The sequence below is a fragment of the Hirundo rustica genome, chromosome 2 (assembly GCF_015227805.2).
Source record: "Hirundo rustica isolate bHirRus1 chromosome 2, bHirRus1.pri.v3, whole genome shotgun sequence".
NCBI lineage: Eukaryota > Metazoa > Chordata > Aves > Passeriformes > Hirundinidae > Hirundo > Hirundo rustica.
Genome location: NC_053451.1, coordinates 85,613,206 through 85,640,246, shown reverse-complemented (window position 1 = coordinate 85,640,246; position 27,041 = coordinate 85,613,206). Strand labels below are relative to the sequence as shown.

The 27,041-nt window shown below is 36.9% G+C and overlaps 1 protein-coding gene across 3 annotated transcripts in view; it reads right to left on the bottom strand.

Moving 5' to 3' along the window:
- Positions 1 to 407: 407 nt before the first annotated feature.
- The window catches only part of HERC2 (HECT and RLD domain containing E3 ubiquitin protein ligase 2), a 103,192-nt gene continuing 76,558 nt past the window's right edge, over positions 408 to 27,041 (bottom strand). For all 3 annotated transcript variants that reach the window (XM_040056362.2, XM_040056365.2, XM_040056363.2), the window contains exons 69-93: positions 26,709 to 26,900; positions 25,261 to 25,414; positions 24,441 to 24,548; positions 23,201 to 23,332; positions 22,531 to 22,689; positions 22,322 to 22,440; positions 21,809 to 21,934; positions 20,703 to 20,858; positions 20,438 to 20,553; positions 20,112 to 20,310; positions 18,751 to 18,965; positions 18,322 to 18,499; positions 17,331 to 17,492; positions 16,147 to 16,238; positions 15,132 to 15,271; positions 13,917 to 14,104; positions 13,063 to 13,260; positions 11,274 to 11,357; positions 6,845 to 6,986; positions 5,902 to 6,096; positions 5,692 to 5,804; positions 4,621 to 4,811; positions 2,785 to 2,890; positions 2,049 to 2,261; positions 408 to 1,407 (exon numbers count right to left, since the gene is read on the bottom strand). In XM_040056362.2, the coding sequence (XP_039912296.1) occupies positions 1,135 to 1,407; positions 2,049 to 2,261; positions 2,785 to 2,890; positions 4,621 to 4,811; positions 5,692 to 5,804; positions 5,902 to 6,096; positions 6,845 to 6,986; positions 11,274 to 11,357; positions 13,063 to 13,260; positions 13,917 to 14,104; positions 15,132 to 15,271; positions 16,147 to 16,238; positions 17,331 to 17,492; positions 18,322 to 18,499; positions 18,751 to 18,965; positions 20,112 to 20,310; positions 20,438 to 20,553; positions 20,703 to 20,858; positions 21,809 to 21,934; positions 22,322 to 22,440; positions 22,531 to 22,689; positions 23,201 to 23,332; positions 24,441 to 24,548; positions 25,261 to 25,414; positions 26,709 to 26,900 (3,951 nt within the window). In that variant the 3' untranslated portion in view covers positions 408 to 1,134. The remainder of the gene's footprint in view (positions 1,408 to 2,048; positions 2,262 to 2,784; positions 2,891 to 4,620; positions 4,812 to 5,691; positions 5,805 to 5,901; positions 6,097 to 6,844; positions 6,987 to 11,273; positions 11,358 to 13,062; positions 13,261 to 13,916; positions 14,105 to 15,131; positions 15,272 to 16,146; positions 16,239 to 17,330; positions 17,493 to 18,321; positions 18,500 to 18,750; positions 18,966 to 20,111; positions 20,311 to 20,437; positions 20,554 to 20,702; positions 20,859 to 21,808; positions 21,935 to 22,321; positions 22,441 to 22,530; positions 22,690 to 23,200; positions 23,333 to 24,440; positions 24,549 to 25,260; positions 25,415 to 26,708; positions 26,901 to 27,041) is intronic.

The window sequence follows — 27,041 nt, the reverse complement described above, 5'->3', positions numbered from 1 at the left end:
ATCAACGTGTCCTGTGCCAACCTGTCACGACCAGGCCCTGTAAGATGATAAAATTTTCTCAGCGATACCATGTCACATGAGTGTCATCAGACTCTCCTGGTGTTCAGGTACTCATGATACCTCTCCCTTACAAAAATATCTTCCCAAGTGTCCAAGAATACCACCATTATGGACAGCAGTAGCCTTAGGAACAATTGCATAAACAAAGCGTACCTAATTACTACAATTAACACGTTATCTGGACTTGCTAAAGTTTCCTGCAGCTCACAAAATCTCTCTGGCAATGCACCTACTACTGGTGGAGCAGTCTGGTCAAAAGCTGTACATTAGAGAAACATTTCTTAGCAGAGCTGTTTTAATGTTCATCCCATGTCCAAGCAGCATTACCTTGAAAAAACACATCCTGGTTCTTAATGTGGCAGAACTTTTATTTAGAGGGAAATTATAACTTTTGCATTTACATGGCACCAATTATATACAGTACACTTTCCATGATAAGAATTATGATGCTGTTCACAGAAAGGTATCAAATTTGAGATAAATAATGCATAAGCTAAAATATACAAACCAGGGGTGGAGGTGAAACTATTGGCCATTTTTCATTATCTATAGAAGAATTTCAAGGAATAATGTTTATTCAATGTTCAAAAACTTTTAACAAACTTCTAGTAAAGTTAATTGAAATATTTATAATACTATTCCGTTGTTGCACAGTATTTCCAATATACAATCAAGAAGATGCACAGAACACAACACTTAATATGAAAAACCTATTGCACCCACAATTTAAAGGTTTCACTGCCTTTTGGATGCTGCACTACCATATTTATATAAACATTTACAACACTTCAGTAAACACAAAGGTTCTAAATGTAGTGCAGCATTATGGGGGGCCATTTTCAGCTCTTAAAATAAATGTTAAGTGCCCATATACTGTGCCATTTATTTTAAGCTGATGGATTAAGCTGTAACCCTTAAATCCTACTGTGAGTAGCAAACACTTTCCCCGTGTTCAGAAGATTACCACCCTTCTGACTAAATAGTCTCTGCTCTGAAACCTAAACTGTCCTTGGCTTCATTGTCATTTTGGCATTTTGCCTCAGTGCTTTCATCAACTATTCCTTGTATTACTTTTCAGTGGCCTGTTAAGTAGTCCTGTGTAGAATCTGAAGCAAAAGAATCTGCATCTTCATTATCAGTCTCGTCACTACTGTCATCGGCCGCCGGCTCTCCCGTCAGCGCTATGCGGGCATAGTCATCAGTGTCTATGGACTTGCAGAAGTGAATGGCATACTTCAGTTTCTCCTCTAGGACCTGCTTACAGGAATACCTGGGCAGCTTCAGGAGAAAGAAGCATGTGTATGATTCAGGAAGGAAGTGGTCTGGAGGATTGTATTTATCCAACACCTGTTAACAAATAAAGAAAAAAAGCATTATATTTTTTTGATTTTTGAGTCATTGTCCAAAACACAAGTAAGTATTGAAATAGTAACTGAGATTCTTTTTTTCTTTTTGTAGCTTGTTATATTTTTGACTCTGATGCTGAAGTTTCTTAAAAGAACAATGAAGAGGCCAAATCCATTTTCCCTCCACTAAATCAATAAATAAAAACAGACATGTATGAGCCGCTTTGATTATGAATATGTGGTTGGGAGCAATCTAAAAAAGATGCTATTACTTCAGAAGATATCAAAAGACGATTTGAAGCTTGTGTGGTTTTAATTTAGCTGAAATTATTAACTAAACTGGATGAAATGCTAAATAAATGCCAGCAAAAACAGTTGCCTGACAGTGGAAAACTATCAAAATTCAGAGAAACAAATGGCTGGGAAATTAAATGAACATCCACTTGTCCAAGTCAAGCAAGAAGAATAGTTCTATACATTATATAACTGTCACAGACATTATTCAACTGCTGCACTGTTGAATCTACAATGTAAAGCTGCAGAACAGTTTAACAAAATCAGGCTTTTGTTATGTCACGCTGCTACTTCTCCACTACCAGCTTTTTAAGATGCCCCCAACTCTCCCCATCCCACACACCTTACCTGAATAACAAAGTCCCTTCCTCTAAAGTCTGCAATAGTCCTGGGCAGCCTTGTTCTGCCCCACACAAAACGCAGGAAGAGAGATCGCTCTGTGTTGGAGAAGGACTCCATCACTTCCCAGAACCACTGTATCAAGGAAGCAGTTGGTTCAATGCCTTTGTAAGTTGCTACAGATTTGAGGAGATGAAGTGGAATGTCTGGGCTTCCACATACCTGAAAAATAAAACACAGTGATAGGCTGCACAAGTCCAATCAAACCAATTACATGTGATTTGTTCCCTCCCTTTCTTTAAAACATTTAATTAGCTTTTACACTGACAAACCAAGCATTCAGATCTTCGAAATGCCATGCGTAGTCTCCTAATAAGATAATACTAAATATAAATCTTCCCATCAGGAGACAGTAATGAATTTCTTTCATACACCTGAATTTAGGACAAGTATCTCCAATTTACTTTCTAGATCACTGGCATGTGGTCTCGGTTTTGCTTGTTTGTTTCTTCCTGAAATAATTCATTATATCACTGGTCAGCCACGTCAAAAAAATTTTACTAACACCAAGAGGCCAATTAAACTTTTAAATAAAATTTTCTGGTCTTTTCTTCAACTGATGTTTTCAACCACACAGCAATCATTGTAAACAGCATTTAATGTGGAGTTTGTATTAGTAAAACAAATGAGCAAATCATCTCACTCCAAGTTAATCTGACAGAAATAACAAAGCAGGAATTGATACCATTGTTTCCAGTTCATATCCTGTAAAGAGTGAAAGTAGAGGAACTGGAACAACACGGGCCATCCCCTCACGAACTGCTGCTACCTGTTCATCAAATTCATGAAGCCTGTAAAGAAACATTTCCAGAGTTCCTGTGAATGCCATTTCTAGTAATTATTTATAGTAATTACTGTGTTATCAAAGCAACTTCAACCATTCTCCTCTAATGTCCACTATGTACCAAAAACATTAACAAACATTTATTACAAGATACTTGACTTTCTACACTAATTCCTATTGCACAGCAAGCTCAATATGGAGGAATATCTCACAATGTTTTAGATATTTTATTTCCAGTATTATCATATGCTATGCCTGGCAAAAACAAACCAATATCCCATTTGGAAACAATATGCTCTTGGAAGTGGCTGTATCTTGAAACTCTAATTTCAAACATTTGCAGCACTACACAGGTGTTATGGTATTTAAAAAAAAAAAAAAAAGGGGGTCTGAGCTAAAATAGGATGTCTGAGAGGACAGTAGGTTTTTTTATTTCAAGACAAACACAGGTAAGTAACATTTCATTTTGCTGCTTTAGATGCCACATATGATTTTTGTCTGGCTTATTTTTTTTTCCCCTGACAAATAATTTCTGAGATGTTTTACAGAGCCCTCCAGAGCAGAGACACATCTCTTACAAGGGCTGTCCTCAGGCTAGATATCATCAAAATAAAAAAAGATGTTGGGACAAGTTTGGTCTTTTGCATCCATTTTTCCACATGGATTCTATTCAGAAGCTAGTTTTCCCTCTCAAGGGTTTCATATAGTTAAAAAACCTTGATATTTAACCTTTAAATGTTTCCCCACAAGGCCTTTTAACTGTAAAATGCTTTAGAAATGCTCATGTCCTCTGAGGACAGCCAGAACTGGCAAGGGAGCAAAGACATTTCTTCAAAGGAATACCCTATCCAAATGAGACCTCTCTCTTTACTGTCAGAAACACGTCTAAGTATTGGTTCGTAACCACTTACAGTGAGAGGAAAAAAGAAAAACTAAGGCTGTAATTCATAATTGTTGGCAGACACTTTTGCTGTGAACTAATAAGAAAGTATACAAGACTGTGATGATACAGTCTTACTCAAGCACTCTCTAAAGAAGGGGAATATGGTGGATTGAATAAAACAAGCCCAAAACAGTTTCTAATCTAAATTATCTAAATTTATGTATTTCAGTAGGCACTAGGCCCACTTCTTCAGATACAAGATGCTCATGATTGTTTCTGAGATGCACTCATCTAGATTAGCTACCTGGCCACATAAGCAACCAAAGTTATTTCCCACTGATTTCTGAGCAGCGTTCAGCTTGTAGCACCCAGGGGTGTGCATCAGTGCCCTACCCAAGGAATGAACGTTTTGGTTTGTACATTCCAACTTGGACTAAGAATTCAGCTGATACTGCCCTTGACTGCAGTTGATAATATGAAAAGGCATGAATGCAGCAGTAGATTTAAGGTGTCGTCACAGAGAGCTTACTGATCAAGCCTATTACTTTAACCCACAGGCAGAATTAGATGCATGGAACATTTCTCTACACGTAAAACTGTCTGCCAAAACTGCTTAGTCAGGACAAATCTAGAGGCAAAACTGCTTTTTTATTTTGCTTCCTAAACATGAAGCTTAAGATTTTACTCCTTGGATACAATAAGTGAATTCAGAAAATCAACACTGAAATCACATGAAATTATTAAAATAATTGTATATAACAGGCTAAAGCAGCATATTGTTTAAAAGCTGATTTATACTTTTAAGAATAAAATGCATATTCATACCAGTAATTTTAATGATTTATTCAACAAACCTGTAGTTTATTGCCAGCCTCACATATTCTGCTCTGTTATCCAGTGTAATGTGGGTGTACTTGGAACTCAACTGAATATCCTGACCACTTGCATTAGGCACAGTGAATGGGAGGCTCATAGCTTCAAATTCCTCTGAAGTAGCTTCATTGTCTCGAATGTACATAAGCCCAGGAATAAAATCTTTATCAACCTTTGAAAGTAAGAAACCAGAGTTAAAGTCATTTTACTAGCACTACACAACAGCCTCTCTTGCACACCAAAAGCAGTGCATCATGTGTCATCCATCAAAAGCTTTGACCAATCTGACCACAATCCATCTACCTTGAACTCAAAAGCAATAAAATGCCTTAGTACTTTACATAAAATTTCATTATGTTGGATGTGGGAGAGTGCATGTATTCTAGATTTCAATCTTTTTGGAAGGCATTTGCCAAGAAAACATATCATATAAATAGATTTAAAGCTTAAAAGCATCATCATCCCTACCAGCACTGGGTTTGGTACAAAAGGAATCTCCTCACTGACAAGTAAATTACCCAATGCTTTTATAGGAAATACATTTCTACATGACAGTATCTGAGAGGGAACTTTTCTTCATAATGAAGACCTAAGTATTACTCCACATTTACTGAGCTCAGTAAACAGAAATTTAAAGCTTGTGAAATTCAGTATGGAAACACAAACTAGTAACAGCTTGAACTTTCTTTTACTTCAAAACAGTGCAGGTACATGCCCCCAAATCAGGTATTGCATCCTGGTACAACAGACAGTAACAGCTACAGCAAGGTCTACTGGGATGTAGGAACTGAACCACAAAGATTGCCTAGTCAAGCCCACAAGCAGATTTGAGAACGTTCTAGAATTCAAACAGATTATTCAACTACTCTTAAACAACTTAAATTTACAGTTTTGACAGTCAGTACAAATCATCCTTGTATAGGGTTCAAAATACAAAAGGCCAGTCAAAATACAGGCACATAAAAACCAGGGAGACAAATCACTTGAGAAGTTTATGCTGGAGTCTGCTTGTCTTCTGTAAGCTACATCCTACCCAGACACTTCCTTCTCACCTCACTGAGATCAGCAATTGTTAGGTTCATTCCTGCAAGCTGTTTCCACACTGGCTCAGCCAGGTTGAGGCTCAGAGGGCTGCCAGTCCGGATAGCGATGCCCAAAAGTACACCTGTAAGTTTAAACATTGTTTATTGGTTTTGTTAGATGCCCAATACTTTGACTACACACAAAGCACACAGAACGTCACAAAGTTGCTAAGAAATTACCAAGAAAGCGAAACATGTTCATATGCAGGAGTGACTTGGCAGCAGGATTTAATAGGAAACAATCTCTGTTTGCTCCAGACTCATCTCTTCCATTTGGTGTCACAATTAACAGAGGGGTCAGCCCATTCTGAAGTTCTTCACACATTTCTGCTATTGATTCACTATAACCTCCACCACAATCATCCACAGATTCACCTTGGAGAAGGAAAAAAGGCTCAAAATTAAATTTTCTTTCAAAAATAACTGAAGTATTGAAACAAACCACATTTCCTCTCTGGGGATAACTGAGTAAACAAAAGTTTACTAAAAGCTGCAGTGTTGTATCCCCTCATATCAAAACCCTAGAAGTCTGGCTCTGTATTTGGATGCTTCCATATTATTTGGATTATATATGACATATCACAATGCCAAAAATCCTATTTTAACAGAGTGCAAAAAAATTTTTGTGCTGTATGCTAATCACAGAAATACGATAGAAATAGAAAAGGAATAGTGTTACTTTTTCACGAGTCACATTTTGAAGTAGGTATGTTTTATTTAGCCCATATACAATAGATAGAATGGCTCTTCAATCTAAAATATTTTTCATTTAAAAACTCAAGAGTCATAGGTGAATTGTAAAAACAACCCTACCGGTAAAACTAGCTAGCCAGGATTAGTTGCAAATTCAGACAGCTGAAAAGTTAGGTTTAGGTTTTGCAGAATGTTTGTTGTAAGCAGAAGAGCTGCACCAGAACCTGTAATCTTGAGGAGTTCTATAAAATCATTTTGAAAGGTTTCTTTACTTCCCAATGTTTTAAGCACCTTCCTGTGCCCACACACATACATTGCTTTTCTGGATCTCTTTCCTTCTTCCTTCAGATTCTCCAAAAAAGTAAATCCCAAGAAAACTGCAAACTTAAGTGCAAAGCAGGAAGGGGTGCAATGCTGAGAATGTTCTCACCAACAAACTTGACTTTCCAAACACGATGAGGAAGCAGAAGGCTATCAGGGCTAAAGGAGCTCATTTTAGCACACATCTGTCCAAACACTGACTTTGTACCATCTGGTCCAGCCAGTCCTCCTTTACTCCTGGAACGTTTTACCTATTGAGTAAGCACATTATAAAAGTCATTGTAAGAACATATTTCAATGGCATCACTGTGCAGATAAAGAAGGAATTTTCAGTCCCCCAACCACCAAAACCTTATCTTTAATTTCCAAGCATTCTTTGTTCATCTGTCACTAATCAGCATTATCTGTTCACCTTTAAAGGAAAATGGAAAGACAGAGGGAGAGGAAAGATGAAGCCTGATGATAAAGACTTCTTCTCTTGTTTCTGAAGAAACAGCTGATGACTTGGCTAATTCCATTTTTCTGATTTCAGTCCATTTAGTTAATTCATCCTATCTCTATTCAATTGACAAATCTGGGTAAGTTTTTCACACACTAGACAGATCAGAGACTGCGCTGTTAGCTAGAAAACTGAGTATGTGTTATTCCTATATTCATTAATAGTAATGACAAAATATGCATCTATGATACTTACTAGGAGCCTCTAAAAATGGGTAAATGCTATCAAAATACATATATATATATAGATACACAGGTAATGTGTTCTTAGGCACCTACAGAAAAAGTGTATTTTAATATTTGATGGAGATCACTAAGATTGGCATGCAAGTAAAATTCCCATGGATTTTGCTGCAAGAGATGCACACAAAGAGGGTAAATATACAAAAAGTATTTCACCAGTATAGAGAGGAAAGAAATGGAAAGTGAACAGAGAGCTGAAGAAACACAAGGCTTTTTTTTTTTTTTTCCCACTTGGCATTTTGCAATTTATCTTCTCAACCTGGCCTGAGTGCCAGTGAACTCCTACATGCACATAGATCACCAATACCTGTGAGACTTTTCATTCAGGAATAGCTGAAACTTATCCCACTATATTTAGTCACACTACAAGCTGCAGTGCATCTCATCACAGTTCTCATGCTGTGTATTTCTGATGGCTCTGGATAAAACAAAACACCATATTTCTTTCAGGTTTTAGTGAAAGGCTGGGACACCCATGAGATCCTCCTCATGTGCAAGATGCTCTCTATCAACACAGGCTGGTTTTAATTCAATGGATTTCTGAGAAATTTGTATGCCCAGAAAGTTTTAAATTGAGAAAATTTGTATTAGTCCTAAGCAGCTTGAAAAATCCTGGCCATCCTACTGAGACTCTTCAACCCAGAAGAATCCTCTCCCAGAAGCTGGGAGAAATCTAGTACACAAAGTCATGCACTCAGACACTAACAAAAAAGGTTTACAAAAAGATGACAGCTTCTAAGTTGGAATCAGATAAGAAAGATAAATATATACAGATCTATGAAGAAACAAACACAATTCAAAGATAGGCCACAAAATCACCAGAAGAGGTAGTAAAGTATCACTGTGATACTTACAAAAGCACGGACACAGTTTTCACTTGTACCCTGAATTTCAGTTTTCTACACTCAAACTTAAGTGCTACAGAATAAAAAAGAGTATAAAAAGATGAAGAGTAAAGATTATCCTACACAAACAGACAAAAAAAACCCCTTAGCCTGATCAGTGTAGGAAAATTAAGGTTATCACGAAATGAGTATTCTTTAAAAGTACATTTGATAAAGGAGAAGACAATAACCAGGAAGGAGGATGCTATTTATTTTGAAATGACACTCAAAATGAACAAATCATTAATTCATTCAAATGGTGAAGATCAGATCAGTTTTACTCATGTTAATGAGATTCCTGTAACCACATTTCATAAGGAGGCCTTGTAAGGAGGAAGGAACTAGTCTTAAAGTGGTACTTCATATGTCCACACATATGAATACCTTTGAGGGTAAAGAACATTAAACCAGGAGATTCTTTGCTGTATTACATTCATGACAGTAGACATTCTCCTTAATAATGAAATTCGCTTCCTTTAAAAAAGGAAGAAATTCCTGTCACCTGCTGTGCAAAGTTGTGTTTTAACAGCATTCTGAAAGCATCTGCTTATAGGTCAAAGCACACTGTCCATTTGACACTGCATGAACTACACTACAACTTAAACACTAGGAAAATCTGATCTGCAAGAGGGTCAGTAAGTAAACCTGAGCATTGGAACCTGGTCTAGTCATGTACCTGTTAGCTCACTTCTGGCTTAGTTTTTGACTGTTTGTATTACACCTTTCCAGAACAGGGCCCAGGTGCTGTTTTGGAACATTTTACTTAATGACTATGCCCGAAAAGTAGTATGGATAAACCTGCATGAAATTTGCCCTATGCAGCTCTCCAACAGCCTCTCATACTGTTTCTGTGCATCCAAGCTTGCCTCCATGCTACAGCTCAAAGCATAAAATATCTACACTCCATTTTATGCTTTAGAAACACCAGGATGGCGCTTAGGTGAGTTACAGTACAGCCATCACATTGTTTTTCACACACCCTGAGCAGAAAAACTACAGAAAACTACCATGTCCCACCATTACAAAGCTCCCAACAGAAAAGACCCAGGGCCAAGAAATATGTAAGGTGAATGTGATCTACTCTAAAGAAAACTGGTCCCTGTAACACCAAACCCCAGGATATGGGAGTGTTGCATTGCTTGGGTTTACGTGGCTGTTTTCCTTAGTTCTGGTGCTTCCAAAGAAACCACTAAACAAACAGCAAGGCTGGCTGAGGAAGCATTGTAAAAGACAAGTCAATACCTGGAAAACAAGTTTAAATTAAAAACTCATCTGTTTGGGTTTTTTTTATACCAAGGAAGATAAAGTGAACTGACTGCACCATATAATCTATAAGCTGCAAGAAGAGTCTTCTGAAAGCCAAGGGGCCTTAAAGCCCAGCTGCACTTTAACTTACAACTGCAAATAAGATGAAACTTTTCAATACTGACATTCAGCTTTTTTCAGACTACGTAAAGCAGCCTTGAATCTTCAATAAAATATTATAAAGGATCTAACAGTTTCAGAATCCACATTTTCATTGTGAGCAAAAGCTAGCTCACGAAACTGTAAGCCATATTTGGTACTGTGTAATCAGGCCACATCACAAACATGACCTTTTCTGCTCTTCACTTGGCTAAATTGACAGAGTTAATTACAGCAATATTTTATTTCCCCTAGAAGCTACGAAGAAAGGAAGCTGCCAATTCTTTTCCAGGGTTCAAGATAATTTAAATAACAAACTGAAATACAAGAAATTAATTGAAATACAAGACAAAGCCTATATCATTTAATGAAGGACGATGCTAGGAAACTATCCCAAAACCTACTCACCACTAGTTTCCTGCTTAAAATACCAGAAATATTTATTGGACTTTCTGAATTCACACGTTTTAAAAGTAATTAAAAAAATCTCTGGTACTCTCTTCAGCTTCCCAAATAATATAGTTGGACTCAATAAGTAAATACTTAGCGATTCTATGATTCTAATAAACTAGAACAGAACATTAGCACATTAGAACATTAGAAACAGTTACAGAACATTAGCACAAAAAATTTTAATGTCCGCAGAAAATTGCAAAGTAGAAGAAACAGGGTCCAGCCAAAACAAGATGCATTTCTGTTCACTAACAGAAAATAACAAGTTTAAATTTTCACAATTTCACCATTCTAACCTCACAAATGGTAATGGTTTTGCAATATTAAGGGGGGGAAAAAAAAAAAAAAGAACCCACCACAACAGGAAAGAAATGCATGAGGAATCTAAGATCAGGCTGCAGTCCATTTAAATGAAAACAGTGTTTTACTATTCTGTGTTACACAAGTATCTACGGAAAAAAGGCATATCTGGCCTAAGGCGCAACATTACATTTTATAACATCAATGATAAAGAAAAAGCCCTTTTTGTATCAAAGAATTCTGCAATCAAGATGACTACATGTGATGACCAACAAAGGACGAGAGTTTATCATCCTGAATTTTAATTATATTCAAGAGCTTTCTTTCCTTGCCTTTTTTTTTTTTTCTTACCCTTCTTTTTTTTAAAAATTTTTTTTACCCTTCATTCATTTGCTGAGCATTTGGAAAGATAAGAAAAGCATCAGAATCACTACTCTCTTAAACTGTCTAATGTAGTGAGTTCTGAAAAGGTAGTCCTTTATTAAGGACATACTTTGCTCCTTAAGAGTCTAAATCATTCACTTAACGTTTCAACAAGTGTCACTCTCTCCCCAGGCAACTGTAGTACGGATAAAAACATACTGAAAAGAACAGAAGCAGCCCTAAAACTGCAGTTACTTCTTTACTGTTTGATTCTCTGATAAAAATTCAACTCTAGCATTCAGATACCAAACAGCTGAAACAAAGAAAGAGCTTTGACCAATATAGCACTGCCTAAACATACAGAGAGTGAATCAGAAGTTCAGCTGAAGATACCTGTATCCTGTTGAGCTCCACGACTGGCCCATGCTGACGATCTCTCACCATAGTAGCTTGCACAACTTTTCTGAAAGCTGCCTCCTGAAAAAAAACAAAAACAAACCAAACAGATAATGGCAAAACTGCAATCAAGTGAGAACCCTGCACATATTTTGTAGATAAACACATAGTTCAACCCAGGAAATAAAAGAGCACCCAAGTATGAAAGTGCAAGATGTAAGTCAACGATCATGTTATTTGTGCTAATATGTTTCATGTCTGAAACGGTGATGATACTAAAAAACTAAAGAAAGTCCCATCTGTATCACTTAAAACCATGGCTTGAAAGGTTGCACTGCACCCAGACACAATTATTAACCAATCAATGCATTGCTGAGTACAAGTATAAATTAGTTTACACCAGAAAAATCTAAGTATATAGAGAATAATTAACATCACAGAATGACAATCAAAAAAGCCAAAGATGAGATCATTTTGCTAAGGAAAGCAATAAATAAACAACATTTTTTTTTAAAAAAAACAGTCTTTGCTTAAAAAAGCAAAATCTGAGGTTCAGTCCCTCACTAAATATTTGGATATAATTTTAAAGTCAATTTCAAGCAAGATTAAGAAGATTTTGAAGTCTTTAGAATCTCTGAAAGTAAGCTTGACTTAAATGCCTAGACATGAATATGGCATCACAACCTCTGATGCCTCATGAATGCTTCTGTATTTACGCTTGATATCCCATTTTATCTCAATGTCTGAAGCCTTTCTGTAACTATTCTGCAGACTCCAGTAAATTAGGTTGAATGTGCCTCCTGCACATGCATTCTTATATGTAACATTACTTATGTAAGGACTCAGAATTAATAGCATTAACAAATAAAAGTCTCATGAACAGAACAGCAAGGATTTCCTTTCTAGTTTAGCTTTTGACGACTTCCCTTGGTCTGTGAAGTATGTACACAGCTTGGTTGTTCTACAACACAATTTTATTGAAGTCTAGAGAAAGAGACTGAGACAACAGATACTAAGAAGTCTAGTTACAGGCCATGTGTCTTATTTAAGGACCCAAAACAGCACTACAGGGGAAAACTCATCCTTGAAAAGAGAACTGGTTATCTCCCAGCAGATTCTGTCTGCTTGTATAATGTTTTCTTTCTCAGTCAGACAAATTACTGTGACAGTGAGAAAATTCAGACCCAAAACTGATGATTAAACTGAAGGCAAATCATGTTTTTATGGCTTATCATATCTGAAGTTTTGAATAAGTGTTGCAGCTTCAAAGCATTACAGTTATCTACATTTTCTCCTGACTGACTTAACTACAAAAACCCCCTTTCACTACCACTTGAAATTGAACTCCTAGGTATTCTATTTTCACTTTTAGCTCAGTCTAAAACAAGTTTGTACCTGCACAGAGCTTTGCATTAACTAGTATATCACCTGACCTTCATAACTGAAATACAAACAGGTATGAATCGGTCATTGTCTGCAATCTTACATTTTTTCCAGGATATCATCCACTTAATACTCTAGAAGAATTCAGCTATATTACAAACTGAAGATTTACAGTGTAAAGTTATTTTCAAGATCAACACACAAAAGCACTATGATGAAGAACTAAGAAAAACACTGTAGAAAGAACACAAAGAAAAACCTGCATCATCAGATTGCAAATATCTGATACACAACTTACAGAACAAATTGAGACATAAAGCCCTTTTTCATTCAGAAACAAGTTAAACCACACTTCCCTGTTACGGTTACAAATCTCTCCCTTAGAAACATTTTGATACAATACCTTTCCCTGTGATATCAGTATTCCCCTTAATGTGTCAAACCCAACAGAGGGTCCTTGGCCAGTTTCCTCAAGTCTTCCTTCAAGATCAAACATTGGAATGCAAGGACAGAAGAGTTCTGAAATGTGATGCAAGAGCAGAAGTCTGTTTCTCAATGAAATGATGGGAATTTCCTGCAGATGATTGTACTCCATAGGAACCTATAAGACAATGACATCCAAATGTAAATTAGAATTATTATACACTTCATTGTATTCAACAGAACAACAATCTTTAGATTTGTAGGTAAATGTGTATTAGAAATTCAGATATTTGCTTATTCACACTGTCAAAACTTCAAACATGGAGTTCAGTTGTTTATAAAAGATACTAATAGTATCCATCTAAACTGAAGCAACTATTATATGACAGCTAGAATACAAGTGCTGTTCCATATTTTAAATCTATCCATAAACAAATACATTTTACATCCTGTCATCACTAATTCCAGGCATAGTTGAAATACAGCAAATTCAAAAAACAAGTCTTTCCAATATAAAGCATGCAACTAAGAACTCCCTTGGAAGGCATAACATTTTCATAGCTGCAAGGCAGAATTAAATTCCTGCCAATTTTCAAACTGAGTTACTGCTCCACATTTGGATTAAAAACTGAATGAAGAGGCTTTTTCAGCTCAGAAAAATGGAATCCTTTGGAAATGCAGAAGTAAAACAAAGTAACTGGCTCAAACTTGAAGTCAAACTAAAGCACACTGAGCTTATGCAGGGACTTGGAAAGGAATTGCATCTAGCGAAAGGTCAGCAATAAGCACACTAAGTATGTTTAAAATCTGAATTCAATAAGCCAAAACCATTACCTGTGTAGGCAGCTTGCCAGCATTAGCAGGTTTACTGGTTGACCAAGCTAAAGTATGTGCTGAGCCACAGGCTACTCTGTTGATCTTTTTACCCTGAAGCGCTGCAACCAGGCGTGGTCTTTGGATAGCATTAGTTGTTCCATCTCCAAGCTGCCCCTCATCGTTATCTCCCCATGTATAAACTTCCCCTAAACAAACAAACAAATTATTAGCCTGAGGCTAATATACAACCTTTTTGCCTTTTTTGTAAAATTATCACTTATTTAACCAGGTAAGGCCTTGGGCTGTAAAAAAGATTTAAGACTGATGGCCATCCTGAAATCTACTATCCAGTGCAGATAAATCCTGACTGACACAATCAGGTCCACAGTCTCTATAGAGCAGCTAGCATAAGGTGCACTTCTTTCCTCATAGTTTGTGTAACTGAAAGGTTCTGCTCCAGAACAGAGGGAGATGGTAGAGTACCATACTCTGTAACAGAACATCAGGAAAGCCTGTATGATAGTTTCATAGCAAAAGCAAGGCCAAAATGAAAAATATATTCAAAGTCTTAATATTTTGTATAAGACTAAAATGCTATAATAAGCTGTATTACTAGACAAGATAATAAAATAGATGCTTGCTGTTGCAAGATAATTGTTACTTTTAAAGTAACAATCTCATTCCTGAGCACTTATTTTCTGCAACTATATTCACTACTCACATTCATTTTTGGCATCTATATTTTTTCACTAGCACCTATAAAACACTCATTTGTGCAGACTTGTTAATTGTGGGAGTGAATATGCTAGAAAGAACATTCCCTACCTCAACCTGCTATGTAAGAAGCAATATTGTTTGCACAGTGCTTCATTTATCAAGTTAAATACTTCAAACTCACAACACTCTGCCAAAGAAAAAAAAAAAGGGCCAAGTCCATTCAGTACTACTGCTTGACCATTCCGTAATCACCTTTAGAGTTTTACATTTTTCTTTGATCATCAATGTTTATGCAACCTGAATTCTTTAATTTTCATTAGTTTAATGTGATCACTTTAAATCAATGCCGTGCTTGCTGCTCAAGAAATATGCAGCATCTGCAAATACAAAATACATCCATGCACACAGAGAACCAGCATTTTCAGCAAGGACAACCTGCCAACATTTAACTAAAAGAAAGTTTCAGTTTTTTCAAATTCAGTGCTAAGAACTAGGTAAATTATTTGATTTTTATACCATCTTCAGTGCAGCAAACACAGTGCAAAGACCCCGTAGCAATTGCAATAACTTTCTTTCCTTGCAGTCCCTGCACTTGTCGAGGTCTTCTAACATGGTCATCAGATCCATGGCCTAAGCGATGATAATCTCCCTTGCCCCTGCACAGAGAAGTAAACATTTAAAAACTGTGTTTTAACTGTGGAAAAAGTGTTAATGACAGGCTATGTCTGACATTTGAGCTGTAGATGTCGTTATAAAGTCCAATACCAAAATATTCTCCAAACATTCAACATGAATCATCGCTACTTTGTATGGATATGATTCTACTGACTCAGTACAGATTCTTGCGCCTCCAATACAATATTCCTACTTAACCTGGGTAGTTCCTTTTATCCCTTTTCCAGAGGGTGGGCTTTATTTTTATGTCTTAAAGGAGCCAAGAACCAGAAGCATTCATCTGCAAAAACTATATTTACTGATCTCAGAGGCTGGAACTTCATACAGTTTAAGGATACCTAAATGTCATATAAATAAGGTAGCTGAGGGAACTTGGGAAGGCATTTTGCTAAGTCTTTTTAAACATTTCAGTCTAGCAGTTTAAACTATAAAATTTGGAACGGTGTAAAGAAGATTAAAACAATGATTTCAAAAATCAAATTCTCAGACTACAGCCACAAGCTAGACACAATTTTGATACCACATGAGAATGTTATTTATGCTATCGCCTTCTGCCCTGCATGACACTTCATGCTTATAATGCTACTGACCTCCTTGGAAGTTCTGCACCTTGCAGTGGGCAGTGCCTGGAATGACAACCCTGTGCTTAGGTTTCCAAGAAAAAATACTTGGGTTTTTCATTCATGGTACTAGAAAATGGTTTCTGAAGTGGGAGATTTTATCACTAATCAAGACTCATGAACTCAAAAAATTTTTGAAAGAGAATATCAAAACAGTGAAGGAAGTGTAACACTGATACCTCTTACAGACAAGGTGACATCTAACACTGTTGAAATAACAAATACAGAATACTCACCATGTATACACAGCTCCGGATTTGGTAAGGGCCACAGAAAATTGTGATCCACATTCTACTTTAACCACTCCAAGACCTGTGAGAGAATCAATCTAGAAAAATAATATCAAATGAAAATTAAATTAGTTAATTAAGGAACCTGTAGACTGAACTGTCTCAAGTAAAATATAACACGCAACTGTATGTCTATATGTATATTTACAAATTAAAATGCTTATGTAGAGAATTTAGAAGAATTCCACTCCTTTCATTTTTCTACCATTTACTGGTTAAGTACTAAAAAGAAGCTCAAATTTCACAAAGAGCTGAAGATCAATCTAGTAATGTTCTGCCCATAGTTACTCTGCAATTGCTCAGAGTAGAAATGATAAGGCTTCATCTACTAACACTCAATCATCCTCAGCTTGTATGACATGGATGTGATTCTGCTGACATATAAAAATATGTCTACCTCCAGCAGACCCTTCCTATTTGTTCTGTGTAGGACCTTATGCTGCTTTACCATCAGTCCTACGGGACTGGTTGATGAAGCATAAACAAGCTATTTTTGTGTTACGTTACACCATGCTGGAAACATTTGGAAACAGAATGGGGACGCCTGTACGCAAGCAATTAAGTGTGATTCTGGATTTAGGATCTAAAATCCACTGTGCATAAGTATACACAGTAACAGACACGTTTCTCAAACACAAGCAACGTTCATCTTCATAACAAATGCTGAAATTCAAATTTAATGGCTACATGGATTTCATCCATAACACGTGAAGAAATTCCAAGTCAACCATGTATTCACAGAAACGGTGAAATATAAAGTAAGATTACTTCTCAATGAATTGATATCCCTTTCTGTACTGACTTTATGGCTATTGCAAATTTATTAATAAAAAGAAACATGAAGATTTCTTGGCAAAACTTAATGTTTTGACAGGAATCAAAATTAAAATGAGAAATATTATTTAAACCAGCGACGTTTTCCAAAGAAAAACAATCAAGTACAATTTTAACAATCAGCACCAAGCTTAATGTCCTGTTATTGTAGCCTACAAAGGTCATTCCTAACAACCACCGGAAGAACCCTGATGTTCCAGGATGGATGAAAGTTCACACATATAGACAAATCAGTCTTCAGCATTCTCCACCAGCATCACAGTTTCTAAAGAGATGAAAAAATTACACAGAAATACCTTCATTGGTACTTTACAGCCATCACTGCCTCCTCTCCCAAGTTTTCCATAATCTCCATCACCCCAGGACCAGACTGTATCATCATCAGTGAGGCACAGTGTCTGAGCATCTCCACTGCCACAGGCTATATCAATCACACGGTAACCCTGGAGAGCTTCCACCTGCAATGAAATCACCTATTTTTGTTCACCGTAAAAGACTCGGTTATTTAGTTTCACAAGAGATGACAAACTCATCTTAGAGAGGTGATGACTGGAACTACAAGTCTGAAACAACACAGGAACAAGGAAATAAAGGCAAGTCTAAAAGCTTTGCTTTTTTCAGACAGCAAAATGAAAAACAACTGTGTATTTTAAACACAGGGTTTATTTTTTTTTTTAATTCGTGAACTAGTTGACTTTTTTTATCTCAATGTCAGGGAAAACAATATAAAACATCTAAGGCTATCAAAGACTATGTTGAAATAATTTCAGGCACTCTGGACACGTACTGAATACAGTAATGTGAAAAAAAAAGTCCTATTTTCAAATAGTCTTTTACTAGTTTACAATTTTTGAGCACTTACATCATCATCTGAATTTAGTCGACATCTTTTGAAATGATGCCACCTAGTGATGAAGTATGGGATTTGGAACCACAAAATAAAAAGCTGGTGACTCACATACATCACATCCTTCCTATCCTTGCCTCTACCTGAAATAGATTCCAGCTGGCACAATCAATCATCCAAAGCAGAACGAAACTTCACTTATTTCTTTAAATTTTCCTTAAATCTCTAAAATAAATTCCTTGTAAGCTGTTTGGCGACCACTAGCAAAGTTTTGCAGCTCCTCTTTCATTTTATCCTTCCAATCACGGCAGCTTGTTCATTTCTTACAAATACATGCCACTGTTTCGCCCTTCCATTCTTTGTACACAGAAATGCAAAAAGTTATAAATCAGAAGACAGTAACTGGACTAAGACTGTTGAGTGCTCCAAAGGTTTCTTACCAGTTTGGGTTTTAGTTGGTCCTCACTATCTCCGTGGCCAAGGCGCCCATACCGTCCCTTGCCCCATGTGAAAAGGTCTCCTGCAGCTGTGATACAAGCGCTGTGCGCTCCCCCAGCAGCAATGTCAACCACTTCTATACCTCGCAGAGACTCAATCACACGAGGGCGATCACACGGGCTGAAAAGAAAACATCTGTCTGGACAAAGCTTCTGGGACAGACCATCCACATTCACCAGTGTATGGAGAGCCCTCTTTTGGAGTGAGAATGAGGACACCTAAAATCGCCCCGTATTTGCTTTGCTCCAGTTTAATATCCTAGACTAGGATATTAGACTAGGATATGACTAGAAAAATTCATTAATATACAGCACCTATGATAAGTATCCATTAGCAAGTTTTTTTAAATAATATTTTCATGTGTTACTTGCCTTCGGTTTCCATGACCAAGCTTGCCATCTTCTGCTTCACCCCAAGAATAAACTTCTCCCTCAAAAGACAATGCCAAGCAGTGCTTTCCTCCTGAGTTCACTGCAACTTTCTTTATGAACACATGTTGAATGGATTCCAGTAAAGTTGGAGTAGAAACTGATTCTGTTCCTCCAATTCCAAGCCTACCACCTGCTCCATATCCAGTGGCATACAGCTTTAAAGTAAAGAATAAAATTTAGTTTTGTTTGCCTCAAGCAGAACATTCCCTAGAAATGAATTCTAGAGAAGAATTTTTATGTCAGAATGCAGTTCAAGGGAAGTCTAAAAAAACCAGTTACTTACAGGTTATTATTTTCTCTCTTTTGGAAAGCAAGGAAATATTATGAAACATTTCACAAAAAAGCTTTGGGAAAATGTGGCTACCTTCAAGTCAATAAGAACTCTCACTGACTTAATGTATTTATTGTGAAATACTAAAACTTATTTTGTAAAACTATCAAGAGACCAGAGCTTTGCTTGATAGCATGACAAAATCATCTATCTTCTATAGCTCTCCTTCCAAGCAGCACTGTTACAGTTTTCTTTCTTTGTTCTATAGAATATACAAGCTAGTTGCTTCTTTCCCTCCCATCCTATAAATAGTTTTAATTAATACTTTTCACTCTTTTTGTCTCTCTGAAAATAATTTCTTTCAACAGAAGGATGTCAAGAAATGCCACTAATCTGCTCTTTGCCCTTCTGTAAATTATTAACAAGATACTGACCCCCAGGAATCATTGCCTCACTAGATGAATATAACTGCTACACAAAGGTCTAGATAAAATTCTCCCTCACGTCCTTAACAGCTGCCTTCTGTATGAAAATAAAAACTTTTCAAATTCATTAACTGATTTTTCTCTCCTACACCTTACACTAACCTTCTGCACTGAGATTCCTTTTCACTCAGCATTTCAGCACCTGGAAATTAGATCCTGCAATATCTAACTTACATTTAGCCAACTGTGAACAATCTCACATTACACCTCTCCCCTGTTAGAAAGAAATAATCAACCCTGTTTTAGGGAACTCTGAGAGTATGCTGCTTGTACCCAGCTTTGACAAAATCTGATCACATTTTTGAACTGAGTACTCAAATATGTTTCTTGTTTCAGTCATTTAATGCATTAGTACCTGCAGTCCTAGAAAGTACTGGTGGAGCTCGTACAGCTCAGATTCTTTAAAAAAATTAAAACAAAGTTACTAGTACCAATAATAATGAACCTGTGCTATGCACACTATTTTTCATTTAGCCAAACCCATTCTGACTGAGGATGAAATATTTCAGGAGAGTCAAACCAGCAATCATTTGTTGCATCCTTACTTTCCCATCAGCAGTCACTGCAAACAGAGTCTGTTCACCACCAATTAACTGCACTGGTCTAAGGGTGGCAAGAGCTTCACACGGAGTTGGGACTTTGACCTTTGCTCCTTCAATGCCACCAAGCTGCCCTCTGTGATTATGACCCCAACCATAAATAGTTCCACTGCCTCCAGCTGAAAGTGTCCAATCGTCAGGTCGTCTGCAGGAAATGCAAAACAAACGAAATCTTAAAAGCGCTTTTTAAAAGTCACAAAAAAAAAGCAGTTTATCACTGTACAACAACAAAGCATCACAAGACCAAACCAGTAACAGTTGAATAAAACTACCTATTCATCCACTGGACAAGCTGCTCATCCTGTTCTCTCTTAAAGACATCATGGCACTCATGAAGAACATCCATATTTTCATTATCTGCCATTAATTCTCGGATTTTCTTTGCAACCTGTGAAATATTTTGCATTAAATAACATTACTCAAATCATCAATTACTCCTATCACACAGTTGGCATAAAATAATTCCAACTCCGTGTATCATTTCACGCGAGACACTTTCCCACGTTCCATTAACCATCTGAAGTACTCCTGCAGTACCTCATCGAGGAAAAGGCGAGGTAAGGGTGTCCTTTTATCAAGAGCCACAGCAACCCTGGATGCCATGCAGTATCTCCTGAACCAGGCCCATTTGTGTGTCTCTGCACAGCAAGGCAGAGTGTCCAACTCTAGATCACAAGCAAGTGCCACAAGTACCTTCAGACAGGCAAAAAAAAAAAAAAAAAAAAAAAATTAGAGAAGTATCAAAAATATGCAATAAAAATCAGTATGCATTTGTCAGAGGAGAAAAGCACAAAGGCCAGTAGGGCCCGAACAGTCTCAAAAGGCATTTAGTTACTAAGAGCCATCTTATTTACCCTCATGGATGAGGTAACAGCAAGTGTAGCCCCACTATTTCACATGGTGAGGTATCTAATTTCCTCTTTCAATACAGAAATTTTCATAACCTCCCCGTGAAAAACATTCCCAGATTAATTACCTTTTCCACATTAAATCTCACGTGCTTCACATTTTACCTTCCATTTCTAAAATGTCTCCTTTCTACAATTCAATGGATTTTCAATTGATTTTCAAAGTTTGATTCCATTTCAAATCAACGTTTCAGACTAATATTGTGAACAACATAAGTTATAAACTTTTAAGATTTTCTTTCTGTTAAGATAGGTACACCCTCTTAGTTTCACTTTTATACTACAAAGGAAGCTTTTTCACCTTTTATTATTCTTGCTCTTCTCTAGACTTCCTCAGCTTGTTAATTTTTACTTTGAAGTATAGGGTCTATTTAAGACTGGTCATTTTTTCCAACTGAATGAAAGTAAAACCTTCAGAGTACTAAACTAACTAAACAGAAATATACAACACTCCTATTAGGAAAACTCAAAATCACTTATCAAAAAGCGTGCTTAGAAGATGTTTTCCTGAGTTTCTCTGCCTAGCTAGGTACTCTCTATTTTTCATTTGTGTATTTGATTCCCTTTTTAAAGGTAGGAGACTGGTTTTGTGTATTTGATTCTCCTTTAAAAAGCAGTATTCTGATTTTGTCACTAAAATTTCACATTACTGATATAGTACTATGTGAGCTTAACACACCTCAAAAAAATCCCAGAACTATTTTAATGCGTTTTTAACTGATTGTGCTACATTACCTTAAAGAAAGGGCTGTGGAGCAATTGTTTGCCACCTCTTACAATGGGGTCTTCATAGTCAAACTGTCGTTGCAAAGCTTCTGGAAGACCTTTAACCAAAGCAGCTAAAGCACTCCCTGTGAAACTCTAGAGACACCACACAACTAGAAAGTTAGTCATAGTGCATGCATTACAGGAAGTACATTATTTAGATGACTGTGACAAAATAGCTTCCCAAACTACAGCTAGCTGTGGGATATACCATTTTCTTCCACTTGTTCAAAAAAATTATTTCTACCCCTTTTTGGCAAATCAAAAAGCACAACTGCTAAGTCTTGGAATTGGCCATTTTTTCTTTTCTAAACTGGGGTACCTTTACAGACTTGCAGACCTGTACAAGACGACTATTCATTCACCCATCTCCTGTTTTGCCATGAACACAACAAACGTTGTACATCAGGGCTAGCTGATGTAATCAGCTAATCTAATCTTAATGTGAAAAACGTGAAGAGGAGAGCACCACTGCCTTCTTACCAAAGCTCGTGTTTCTCCCTCGTTATCCCCCAGGATCCGGTTGATGTTAATGGACTGGCCAAACTCCGTGGTGAGCAGCTTCCGTAGCCTCTGCAAGGCCCACATTCTGTGGCCAGCAGCTAAGGAAAAATAAGCAGAAAGAACGTAATTACATAAAACAATCATCATGACTTCAAAAAAGCCAGACCTAATTTTAAGACTATACTCACCTAAGGCACTCAGTTGAGCACATGCTGCAAGAGAAGCTGCCAAGCGAGGAACTATGCTCCTGTTGGAAGCAAAATTTAAGCGAAAATCCAACAAACACGTAACCAAATCCATTGAGGGACATGAAAGAATGCAACGATCTGAGAGAAGGTCTTTAGGGCCTGCAGGAAACAAAAAGGAACAACAACAACAAAAAAGCTGGGGAAGGTTTGTCCTCAGACTGAAATAAGAATAGAACATAGGCAGGATTTAGTTGACCAAACACAGTGCTCTAGAGTGCTAGTCTGCATGAGTTACCTGTTCTACTTCTCTCTGAAGAGAGAGGATGAAAGATGCACTTCCATGACTTAATTTACATAATTTTAAAACAGACAGATTTTAAAAAATAAGGACACTACAGATGACTTGTGTTCCAGAAGTATCCTCTCTTCACTGATGAAGGGGCCAAATAGAGTGACTACAAAATATTTTTCTCTCTTCTTTATGTACAAGTGCACCTCTCAGGACCTAGTTGGAAATGCCTCCGAAGTACGAATGAAAACGTCTTCTTAGTATAAATGTACATGAACTACTGAACTTCTGCATGCAAATACCATGCAATAAGTGCAGTGTAAAAAGCAAACAATAAAATCTACTCTCACCCTCCTGTAAATGTTGTATGTGATACCTTACCTGCAGCTGGCATGATAGGATAAACTGTGAATCGCCATCCCCATCCGTTCACAGACCCATCACTGATGAACTTCCACTTCAACTCATCCCCTGGAATTCGCAATTCACTAGACCAATCTGACCACTCACGACCTGTTACAGCAGGCAAGACAAACATGCTCAGCTATATTGTCTGAGCCAACACACTAGCCAGTCATCAACAGCAACTGGTTAAATATTATAAACATCACACAAAGGCATTCAAGAAAAAGAACTATGTAAAGTACATGAATAAATGTAAAGATGTTACATTTAAGTCTTAAGAAGTTCAAAACCAAGTCTTAAAAAGTTCAATTAGCACTGCTAGCAGATAGCCTGGTACCACAATCAAGAGGCGACAACAAAAGCTTACTAAAATACCTTGTCCTATTTTCAAATTATCTTTCACGTTACAAAAATAGAGAATAACCTATTCATTAAATTAAGCTTTACAGCTTCCAACCAGGAACCAAGCAGAAATAACTCAGTAATGAAACACCTTTGGGGAAAAATGGGTCAACATGAAAAGCCCACATTAGGACTCCGCAGGCAGTAGTAACTACCGAGACCCTTGCACATAATGGAGTGTATGGGTAGGTTCAACATAAAATTTGATGAGATTAAAAATATACCTCCAAAACGTACTACAAATTATTAGTGCTTAAAAATTAAATCAGATTAAATTAAATCAGAGATATCAAGATTAAGTATGTGAAGAATTCAAGAAGTGTCACATACAAAGGCCAGAGCAGGAAACATAATGAGCACCAAGCTATTATTTTAGGCATTTGACAGCAGAAGAGCATTTGTCTTAACCATATGAAGGCTGAAATTTCTCTAAATACTACTTGAAAAAGGAAAGAGCTAGCAAAGTACATATCCTTTTCCAACTTGTTAAAATATACTTTGATTAAATAGAAATTCACACATGTTGGCAGGGGTGCTAAACACGGAGTTTTACACTCCATCCGCTCTTTGGAAGAGCTGGTCAACTTAACATTCACTTCCTAGAGGTTCTCTATATCCAAAGACACAAGATCAATCTTTGTGGCTACATCCTACAAACTTCTTAGTTTGAAAGACAGCATCAATTTACACAGGTTTTCCTCTCTTTTACTGGCACATCCCTAACAAGAAGCCAGCCAGAGGCAGCGGCACCTTTCATTCAGCATTTAGGAGTGAATCACACACGACGCTTTAGAAAAGCGCTCGCTCTCCACACCTGATCGGACGGACACAATCCTGTTGACGCCGTCCATTATGGTGAGCGGATCGTGACGCCGCTCCGTGGAACACTGGCGGTCAAACTCCACCCTCAGTCCCTCAGCACCTAAGCAGCAATAAAGAGTTCACACATTTCCACAGAGCAACCAAAATCGCAGACAAATGCAGTATTTTAGAAATCCACATGAAATCAAGCACAGTTGTTCGGAAGCCATGGCGCCCATTAATAAAAATTGCTTCTTTCGATTTAATGACATTATTTGCCTGTAATTTCTTCTCATTGCAAGGTTTAAATCACAACAAGCTCGTATGAGATGGGACTAGCAGACAAAAGACCGTTCCAGAACATTCAAAATTAAAGTTGCAAAAGACAAAGAATGCCTATTTACAGTTAAGGCAGATAGCTCTTTATTGTCTCTAACTTTTGGTAAGTACTAGGTAAATTACTGAAAGAAACACTAAATAGAAAGACAGCATCAAAACAAAGAAGTATTTCCCTTGTTCAAGACTAGAAGATGAGGTTTCAATTACTAAACCTGAAAAGAACACAGTCCTTCTCAGATTCATAACTGAATGGAGAACAGCAATGATATGAAACTGGAATCACACCCAGTGAACACAGAAATGCAGATTGTATGGAATCATGATTTTCATCAGCGTGTAAGAAATCAGCTTCAAGAAATACTTTTTTATAGCAACAGGACCTAAAACAAGGCTTTAAAAGCTCAGTATATATTTTTGTTAGCTAAGGAACAATTTAATGCATGCAGGCTTAAAAACAATTGAATCTTAGCAACGTAACTCTAAGAATTCTGTACCTGGTATTTTAACTGTGCCACTAGAAGATGTATCATCAGTATACGGATGGCTGCTCTCTACCACAACTGGTTGTGAAGAGAGGCGACCACTTTGTGAATCAGTTGCTACATCTTCTAGCTCCGTAACACAAAGCTCCAACAACATATCAGCAACCTGAGAAAAGAAAAATACACATTTTATAAACTGTACGTTGTAAGTTACCATTCTTTCCAAATTTAAAATAACTAACTTGGTTTTGGAAATCTGATTCATAAACCATCATATTACCTCAAAAATATTCTTTTTTGTAGTGTTAGAGCTAGAAAAACTCCTAAAACTGAAAGCCAAAAAACTTCAGTTTTCAGTAAGTAAATGACAACAAAAACAATTGCTTTCCCTTACAGAAAAAGCAAACTATTAAATCTAAGCTATAGAGCATATGGTAGCATAGAGAAGTATAAATATTTAACTAGGATGTAATATAGCAAAACGCTGTTTAGGGAGAAAATGCCCGAAGTATTCATTTTAAAAGAGTTTCTAATAAAAATTCTGGATACAAAACACAAAAACCCCATGCAAACCCAAAACTGTTCAGTTACTCACTATTAATGATAAAAACCCCCAGAACTAATGTATGAATATACCTACAGTGTGTACATAATTTGAATGGGAAAAGTCAACACAAATATACACAGCTAATCACCACAAACTAGCCAGGGGGAGTAATGGTTTTAGAAATCTTAAAAAAATGTATTGTTACTCATTAGGAAAATTACTAGCTGAAAAGTAAAGCTACAAGAAATATTAAACAGCTTTCAGCTCATCAGTGGACAGGCATTCTATAAGTAATTTATTCTATAATAATTTATGACAAAATAAGTATTTTTTAACATTCTGCCAGCTATGCCAAAAAAAAACCCCACAAAACCCCACACCCATGGATACTTTGTAAAAAGTTAGAAGCTTCAATGCATAAAAGCATAAAATGTAAATCTTAACAGTTCAGAAGAATTATTGTATCATTAACAATCCAAAATCTAACAGCATTTTTAGCTAGCAATAACGACTGTATCAATTTGAAAAATAAACTCAGATGCAAAAAAGAAAAACATCCTGGAAGTTTTTAAACTAACATTCTATAGATCAAATAAATAGAGCTTGGTTAAGTCAGCTCCATTCCAATACCCACCAACACCTGGTCAATACACAAATACATTTTATCTTAATGTCTAATTGCAGCGTGACAAATGGAGAAATTAGTCTGCTACTGACATCTGCAGCACATGCATGTATTCACATAATATTTCCATTAAAATGATTAAAGCTCACATGCATTTAAGTTCAACTCAAATTTTCACCTGTGAGAAGTTTCTCACAATGCTGAGCTGCACTTCCAATACAAGGAAGTACTCCAGCAAGCCAGTAATAAAAAGGACACAGTTAAAATGCAACAGAAACAAAACCGGACCTGTGGGTAAGCTGTGCCCATGCCAGACAGCACAGCTGAGAGAACATCTCGTCCCTTTTCGCCCGCTCGGTTGGACACCGCAAGCTTTAGCAGGTCAACCATGACTCGCGTGTCATCTGGTACCAGGAGACTTGTAAACTCATCCAAGTACTGCGGTTCCGGGCCAGATACCTTACTCTGGCTTTCCACATCCTACAAAACAAACAACAAACATCCTTCTGTCTTTGGATAGATTTTTTTAAAATGCAGTCATTTACAGAATAACTTTTAAAGCACGAAAACCAGAAAAACCGTTCGATAAAAATACGGTAAGGACTTAAGTTTTGAGAAAAG